Source organism: Cololabis saira, chromosome 22 (assembly GCF_033807715.1).
Source record: "Cololabis saira isolate AMF1-May2022 chromosome 22, fColSai1.1, whole genome shotgun sequence".
Taxonomy (NCBI): Eukaryota; Metazoa; Chordata; class Actinopteri; order Beloniformes; family Belonidae; genus Cololabis; species Cololabis saira.
Window position 1 is genome coordinate 32,841,501 of NC_084608.1, and position 9,103 is coordinate 32,850,603.

The 9,103-nt window shown below is 38.3% G+C and overlaps 1 protein-coding gene across 1 annotated transcript in view; it reads left to right on the forward strand.

Annotated features, from left to right (window-relative positions):
- The first annotated feature begins 479 nt into the window (after positions 1 to 479).
- The window catches only part of LOC133423405 (MAP7 domain-containing protein 2-like), a 48,398-nt gene continuing 39,774 nt past the window's right edge, over positions 480 to 9,103 (forward strand). Inside the window, exons 1-2 of the mRNA XM_061713582.1 lie at positions 480 to 588; positions 3,610 to 3,663. Of these exons, the coding sequence (XP_061569566.1) occupies positions 480 to 588; positions 3,610 to 3,663 (163 nt within the window). The remainder of the gene's footprint in view (positions 589 to 3,609; positions 3,664 to 9,103) is intronic.

Here is a 9,103-nt window from a genome sequence, read left to right on the forward strand (position 1 = left end):
AATTTTCACTTGAATTAAGTAGAAAAATCTGCCAGTGGAACAAGATTTTTTTGTTTGGAATAAGAAGATAAATCTTGTTCCACTGGCAGATTTTTCTACTTAATTCAAGTGAAAATTTACTTGAAACAGGTGAAAATTGTCAAATAAGTTATTTTTCTGGTGATGACTCTAAATGTTGAAATAGCAGTAAAACCACATTCATTGATGAAATGACATAAGGGATGAAAAGGGGGGATGATTTGGTCCGTTTTTATTTCAGGGGGGGATGCCATCCCCCCTCATCCCTCCTCAACTCCAGTACTGATGATCGGGACTAAGATTTACATATATCTGCATGAATTAAAGGAATGTGTGGTTTGTGACATCATCATCCGCTGGAGGCGTGTTATGGGGGGAGGGAGGAGGGCTGGATCAGGGGTCACCCTGACCCCTGACCCCTGGGCTGAGCCTGTCCCCAGCTCAGTTTGATGTTTAGCTGCATGAATCCTGTCTCTCTGCTCCTGAGAGCAGCACTGGTTCCTCCTGGATCTCCGCTGCTCCCCGGCAGACAGGCGTCTCCTTCCCGATCCCCGGCGTCCAGCCCCACAGGTAAAAACACACATCACTTCCTGCAGCTCCGCTGTTTTCATCATCATATTCAAGGTGACTTTCCCCGCTCAGAGGAAAACAAGATGAAATAAATCTAAAAATGGAAGATGGGAGGCGGATCGGGGCGTCTGTTTTGGTGAGGAGAGAGTAGATCTACGTTCCAGCTCGTCTGTACGGTGGCCGAGACCCGCCATTGCTGAAAATTAAAGAAACGCTGCAAATAAAAATAAACGCCGCTGCAAATAAAATAAACGCTTAGCAAATAAAATAAACGCTTAGCAAATAAAATAAACGCTTAGCAAATAAAATGAACGCTGCAAACAAAAAGAAACACCGCTGCAAATAAAAGAAACGCTGCAAATATAAATAAACCCCGCTGCAAATAAGATAAAAACGGAAGTGAATTACCGGGGACTATTTTTGCAGATGCACTGGTGTTGCACATTAATAATTACACGTAGCGACGTTGAACACTAACCTTTTCACTTATTTTCTCGTTCGTTGTTCTTCTTATTCCTCGCTCTTCTTATTTCTTCCTTTTCACTTAAGTCCTCTTCGTGTTCTTCTTCTCCTCTCACGTAAAAAACACCGGTGCATCAGCAAAAATAGTCCCCGGTAATTCACTTCCGTTGTGGCTTTTTTATTTGCGTAGTTTTTTTTTATGTGCAGTGGCGTTTATTTTATTTGCAGCGGGGTTTCTTTATATTTGCAGCGTTTATTTTATTTGCAGCGGCGTTTCTTTTTATTTGCAGCGTTTCTTTTATTTGCAGCAGCGTTTCTTTTATTTGCAGCGTTTCTTTTATTTGCAGCAGCGTTTCTTTTATTTGCAGCGTTTATTTTATTTGCAGTGGTGTTTCTTTTTATTTGCAGCGTTTCTTTAATTTGCAGCAGCGTTTCTTTATATTTGCAGCGTTTCTTTTATTTGCAGCGGCGTTTCTTTTTATTTGCAGCATTTATTTTATTTGCAGCAGCGTTTCTTTTTATTTGCAGCGTTTATTTTATTTGCAGCAGCGTTTCTTTTTATTTGCAGCGTTTCTTTTATTTGCAGCAGCGTTTCTTTTTATTTGCAGCGTTTCTTTTATTTGCAGCGGCATTTTTTTTTATTTGCAGCGTTTCTTTTATTTGCAGCAGCGTTTCTTTTTATTTGCAGCGTTTCTTTTATTTGCAGCAGCGTTTCTTTTTATTTGCAGCGTTTCTTTTATTTGCAGCAGCGTTTCTTTTTATTTGCAGCGTTTCTTTTATTTGCAGCAGCGTTTCTTTTTATTTGCAGCGTTTCTTTTATTTGCAGCGGCGTTTCTTTATATTTGCAGCGTTTATTTTATTTGCAGCGGGGTTTCTTTATGTTTGCAGCGTTTATTTCATTTGCAGCAGCGTTTCTTTTTATTTGCAGCGTTTATTTTATTTGCAGCAGCGTTTCTTTTATTTGCAGCGTTTATTTTATTTGCAGTGGCGTTTCTTTTTATTTGCAGCGTTTCTTTAATTTGCAGCAGCGTTTCTTTATATTTGCAGCGTTTCTTTTATTTGCAGCGGCGTTTCTTTTTATTTGCAGCGTTTATTTTATTTGCAGCAGCGTTTCTTTTTATTTGCAGCGTTTATTTTATTTGCAGCAGCGTTTCTTTTTATTTGCAGCGTTTCTTTTATTTGCAGCAGCGTTTCTTTTTATTTGCAGCGTTTCTTTTATTTGCAGCGGCGTTTTTTTTTATTTGCAGCGTTTCTTTTATTTGCAGCGGGTTTCTTTATATTTGCAGCGTTTCTTCTATTTGCAGCAGCTTTTCTTTTTATTTGCAGCGTTTCTTTTATTTGCAGCAGCGTTTCTTTTTATTTGCAGCGTTTCTTTTATTTGCAGCAGGGTTTCTTTTTATTTGCAGCATTTCTTTTATTTGCAGCGGCGTTTCTTTATATTTGCAGCGTTTATTTTATTTGCAGCGGGGTTTCTTTATGTTTGCAGCGTTTATTTTATTTGCAGCAGCGTTTCTTTTTATTTGCAGCGTTTCTTTTATTTGCAGCAGCGTTTCTTTATATTTGCAGCGTTTCTTTTATTTGCAGGGGCGTTTCTTTTATTTGCAGCGTTTCTTTAATTTGCAGCAGCGTTTCTTTATATTTGCAGCGTTTCTTTTATTTGCAGCGGCGTTTCTTATTATTTGCAGCGTTTATTTTATTTGCAGCAGCGTTTCTTTTTATTTGCAGCGTTTATTTTATTTGCAGCAGCGTTTCTTTTTATTTGCAGCGTTTCTTTTATTTGCAGCAGCGTTTCTTTTTATTTGCAGCGTTTCTTTTATTTGCAGCGGCGTTTTTTTTTTATTTGCAGCGTTTCTTTTATTTGCAGCGGGTTTCTTTATATTTTCAGCGTTTCTTTTATTTGCAGCAGCGTTTCTTTTTATTTGCAGCGTTTCTTTTTATTTGCAGCGTTTCTTTTATTTGCAGCAGCGTTTCTTTTTATTTGCAGCATTTCTTTTATTTGCAGCGGCGTTTCTTTATATTTGCAGCGTTTATTTTATTTGCAGCGGGGTTTCTTTATGTTTGCAGCGTTTATTTTATTTGCAGCAGCGTTTCTTTTTATTTGCAGCGTTTCTTTTATTTGCAGCAGCGTTTCTTTATATTTGCAGCGTTTCTTTTATTTGCAGCGGGGTTTCTTTATGTTTGCAGCGTTTATTTTATTTGCAGCAGCGTTTCTTTTTATTTGCAGCGTTTATTTTATTTGCAGCAGCGTTTCTTTATATTTGCAGCGTTTCTTTTATTTTCAGGGGCGTTTCTTTTATTTGCAGCGTTTGTTTTATTTGCAGCAGCGTTTCTTTTTATTTGCGTCATTTTCACTTAAGTCCTACAGAATAAAACTGTTTTGATTTTCTTTATGTTAGCTTAAGTCTTCAGTTTGCCCCTGGTCTCTTATAGTCCACGTCCTGGTCTCTTGTAGTCCACCTCCATTGTTTATTATTTTTTGAAGTTTCAGGGTATTTATTTGTATTTATTTGTATTTCGTTGGCGTCTAAATGAATTTTCTTTTCCCTCCGCCGCGTCAAGAGTCCCGGCTGCTCGTAGCTAAAGAACGACGGGAGGACAAAGAGAAGCAGCAAGGTTGGTGCAACCGTCCCTTCAGGTTTCTACGTTCGGTTTAACGGAACAGATGATTCTCAGAAACCAGAATGGTGATTTCTCAAAAGTGCAGGTTTTTGATCAGAGAGGTACGGTGGCCGACAAGGGCCAAATGCACTGCAACGGCCTAACGCGTCTCAGTTAAGGAAAACGGCTTCAAGTACAGAAACGATTCAAATTCACAAACTCAAAACTAGGTACAAAAAGAGGAACGTGGTGCAAATTAAAAAACGTGCTGCAAAAAACAAAGACAAATGCAGCATCATCAAACGTGCTGCAAATAGAGAAACGATGCAAAGCACAAAACAATATAAGACAAGAAACCATCTTCAAAAGAAAAACGCTTCATAACCGGTCACTACAACCGGAAGTCTCCAAACCTGCAGGGGGCGCAGCTGACTGAACCACAGTGTTTACATCCATGGTTTAAACATACAGCAGGAACGGTAATGTGATTTTTATCTCACTATATTTATATACGATGTTTATATCACTGTACAACGCTCTACATTACGAAACGTTTCTTTATTATATTTTAACGTTACAGTCAGCTGTTCGGTCTCTCTCTACATCCCGTGTGTCTGTCCATTGAGCTGTTCCGCTGAGAGCGCCCCCTGCAGGTTTGGTAACCGGTTATGAAGCGTTTTTCTTTTGAAGATGGTTTCTTGTTTTATATATAAATATTTTTATATACGATAAATATAATGAAATATGTTAGTTGAGTTTGATTGACATACCCATAGGCGGCGGTAATTTTATTTTAATGTTATTTTATTTTTATTGTATTTTATTTTAGTTTTTTATTCACTTAGTTGTTGTTTTTTTTATTATTATTATTATTTTTAATTTATGTTATTTGTGAAGTTATTTCTTGGAAAAAGGGGCAGATCAGATAAGATTCTTCTTCTTTCTGCTCCCTTTTCATTCACAAGTTAAGAACATTTGTATTTGTATTGAATTGTTTTATTTTTTGAATGAAATAAAGAATAAAGTGAATGAAAAATATTGTTTTGTGCTTTGCATCGTTTCTCTATTTGCATAGCGTTTGATGATGCTGCATTTGTCTTTGTTTTTTGCAGCACGTTTTTTTCATTTGCACCACGTTCCTCTTTTTGTTCCTCGTTTTGAGTTTGTGAATTTGAATCGTTTCTGTACTTGAAGCCGTTTTCCTTAACTGAGACGTATTAGGCCTGGCAGTGCGTTTGGCCCTTGTCGGCCACCGTAGAGAGGTCCATTAACACGTCTGACGGAAACCAAGATCAACGTGCACGAATAAACGGACCTGGGAGATTCTGTGATTCTGATTCTGAGCTTGTTGTTACAATGATCTGATTTCTTAAAACTAGGGTTGTCCCGATCTGGATTTTCTAGCTCCCTATCCGATCCCGATCACTTGAGTTTGAGTATCTGCCGATCCCGACTTTTCCCAATCCGATCACTTTTCTTGGCTCCCGATACATTTCCGATACTTTTTCCCGATCAGATACATTTTGGCAATGAATTAAGTAAAAAAAAAAAAGAGGACTAAAACTCAAATTGTCCCAAGTTTCTTTTATTGTCCATTCTCTCCAACATGGACATATATTTATTTTCACTGACTGCATCATTGGATCAAAACAAAGCTTATCAGCACTGGTGCCACAAAATGTATAAAAATAAAATTGTAAACTAAAACTAAAAGTGAAGAATAGTGCAATAACCAAAACAAATAAATTTTACTCCAAAAGAGGTAGTTTACCTACTAGGTTCAAAAGTTGAATGACATCCAGTCAAATTCACAATCAATAGAGGGTCTGCATTGACGTCAGTTCCCCACTGGACCAGCCCCCTTACTGCACCGAGTGGCTGCAACTAGTGGAGAAGACGGGATAACAGACGATTATCAGCTTAAATTAAAGGTAGTTGGACTTGACAGTGACCCGTACAGTTACCCCAAGAACCAGTGGTCCATGGACATTAATATTTGGTACAGTTACCAAGAACCAGTGGTCCATGGACATTAATATTTGGTACAGTTACCAAGAACCAGTGGTCCATGGACATTAATATTTGGTACAGTTACCAAGAACCAGTGGTCCATGGACATTAATATTTGGTACAGTTACCCCAAGAACCAGTGGTCCATGGACATTAATATTTGGCCACGAATCCAGTTTCCTGATATTTATATGTACTTAATTTCTACGCCGGGGAAATACACGAAGCAAAGCTTGAAGGCTTACAAAAGTCTTGACGCTTGGTCCGACTTCAAGGCAGGATTTGTTGTAGAAATTAAAGTTATGAGGACACCGAACTTTATGATTTGACCGTTTAACGTTAGCTACCCAAAAATCCAACATTACCTGATACAAAATGGGAACCACAAATCCACGTTTCGGTGTCTGGAATCCAGTTGTTTCTGAGAATTGCAGCGACCCATTTGTCTCTCTTAAGCTTATTTTTCGTGAGTCTGTAAAATGATAACTCAGATTTCTTGCTAAATCTATGAGTACAGTTGATCGCACGACAGCTCTTTCACATTTTAGATGTTTTCTAGTGGCTCAAACTGAAAGTTTACGCTGCCACTCAGTCTTTCTGACACTCAGTCTTTCTGACACTCAGGCCCCGTTTACACATAGCCGGGTATTTACAAAAACGGATATTTCCCCCTCTACATTTTGAAAAATTCCATCGTTTACACAAGATCGTTTTCAAAATCTCTTCGTTTACACAAACCCGCATAAATATGCTGTTAAGGTGCTATGAGCAGCCAAACCTACAGGGGGCAGTGTAACGAGAAGCATAAAGTCATGCTAGCCAATCAGAGTCCTGGAAAAAAACGTCAACAAATGACACGTGTGAAGCCTGAATAATATGGTTCCGTGTTAAATCGACCGCGTACCCTACGCCGTCGGCTCTGCGTTGGGGTAACGCGGAACCATAAATCAGCCTGGACTGCCATTTACTTCCAAGACGGAACGACAGTCTTTCGTTTGGAGTGACAGAGAAGTGGAGTTACTTTTAAGTGTGACTTTAGAATATAAAACAGGTAAAATACAAGAAAATATTGAAGGTGGCCAAACAAATTGTAAACGCAGGTCGCACACATGACGCTGGTGACGTTTCTGTTGCATAATGTGACGTTCTGAAGCCCAAATCTCCGTTTTCCTCTGTTTAGACGCAAACGTGAAAACAGAGTTTTTGAAAATCTCCACTTTAGCCGGAGTTTTCAGAAATGATCATTTTTGGAGACTTTGAGCTCAGTTTTCGTGTAAACGAACGAACAAAACGCATGAAAACGCCACAGTTTTTGCTCCGTGTAAACGCGGCTTCAGTCTTTCTGACACTCAGTCTTTCTGACCCTCAGTGGGCAAAACCCGCCGTGAAGTTGCATCTGTGACGTCATGCACATTCCCTCTATAAGAAAATTAAAATACAGTTTGGCTTAACCTTAGTTCAGAATTCCCAACAGCATGAAATGAATAGCATCAGCTTTTCATCGCGGCTGTTTCAGTTTTCCATCACTGTGTTGTAATGATGTTACGCAGAGCGTAGGAACCAAGTGTGGTTGTTCAGAGAGGGACCCTTTAGGCCGTAACGCCAGCCTGCAAAATAGCAGTCCGTCATCGTTGTGTGTTGTCACAATACCAATTTTTGAAAATGACGTGATCGGGCCAATCGATCGGGACTACACTACTTAAAACTAGGGCGGTCAGTTTAGCATGTTAATTAGATTAATTAATTACACTGCCAATTAACGCGTTATGAAAATTAACGCAATTAATTATGAGTGGCAAAATGCGCGAGCATTTTAAATTTGGCCCATTGAGGGACCCGTAGATAACTTCCCTCCTGCTGCTAGTCATGCTAACAAAGCAGTGACAGACCTGGACGACTCAGCAAATCTTTGCTAGGGCCTTTGAACGGCAAGTTTATGCATAAAAAGAAAGAAGACGGGACTATCAACAAGAACGCAGTGATTTGTACATTTTGTAAAAAATAATTTTCCTCTCAGCGGAGCTGCTCCAGCCTGAATTATCATTTAAACGCTAAACATGTCCGGACAAGTTCCACTGTAAACGTTACAGCTACTAGCGCTAGCGTGAGCTCACTTCACCAACCCACGCTTGCAGAATCTGGGAAACGAATGAGCAAAGCCACGACATAAAAACTGACAAACTCAATGGCAAAGTGGGTTTCTGCTGATTACAGGCCGATTTCAATCGTGGAAGACGATCAAGGAGGAATGGGGTCGTAAACAAACCGTATTAAAACCTTACCCCCAGGCCAACGTGCACAGATACACGGCCAACTGAACAGGAAGATATTTTTTCTTTTGAATTTCATTTATGAAACACACTTCACCAATAAAAATGTGGATTACAAATCTTCTCTTCTTAGTGTATTCAATTGATTAGTCATGCACTGCAATTTTGTAATGTCCAAGAATTCTAATTCTTTATTTGGGGACCTTTAGCAGATATGAGATTAAAATGTGATTAATTAGATTAATTAATTATAAATCCTGTAATTAATTAGATTAATTTTTTTAATCGCCAGACAGCACTACTTAAAGCAGCACTATGTAACTTTTCCACCTTAATATCATATTTCATCATCATCATTGTGATGGTACATCAACTTCCAACAGGTTTAATGAACCTCTGTCATGGTCTGAGGGGTCTGTATCGCCTTCACTGGCACTATGTAACTTTGAAGAATGAGATCAAGTCATATTTAGGCAGAAACAACTTTTCATTAACTGTATTTGGCCTTCAATCAATTTTTTGCAGGTGAAAATGCCTATTTTGTGTTGTAAACGAGTTAAAAGCAATCCTGTGAGCTCTAGTGTTTATATTATGAAGCTCAAGAATGAGATCAAATCATATTTAGGTAGAAACAACTTTTCATTAACTGTATTTGGCCTTGGATCAATCAATTTTTGGCAGGTAAAAAGACCCATTTTCAGGGGAGAAATCAGATTCTGGCAGGCAATCACTTTTTGGAACGACACCGGCGTTCACTCGCTGGCATGAGCTGAAAGACGAGGAGGGATGTCTGACAAGAGAGACAGAATTGTTATGATACAAATGTAAATGTAGAGTTCTATGTTCAATAAGAATAAAAATTAGAATGTTTTCACATTTGTCTTGGGTTTTGGTAATTCTAAAATTACTGACAATATCAACAACAGACACAGAATAATAATAGTGATCATAAAATTGTGTAATTGGCAATGAGGAAGCTTTATAAAATAATAATACAATTGAATAGAATTACAGCACTAGAGGAAAGAATGCAATGCAAAGAAAATGTATAGAACATTTCTACTATTTTTTCTGAGAACTGTAAAATTGTGCAGGGCTGATCTGCAAAACATTCAGTTATTCACAGGTTATCAAGTATTTTTTTATTTTGTCAGTAAGTATGTTGGACTACTAAT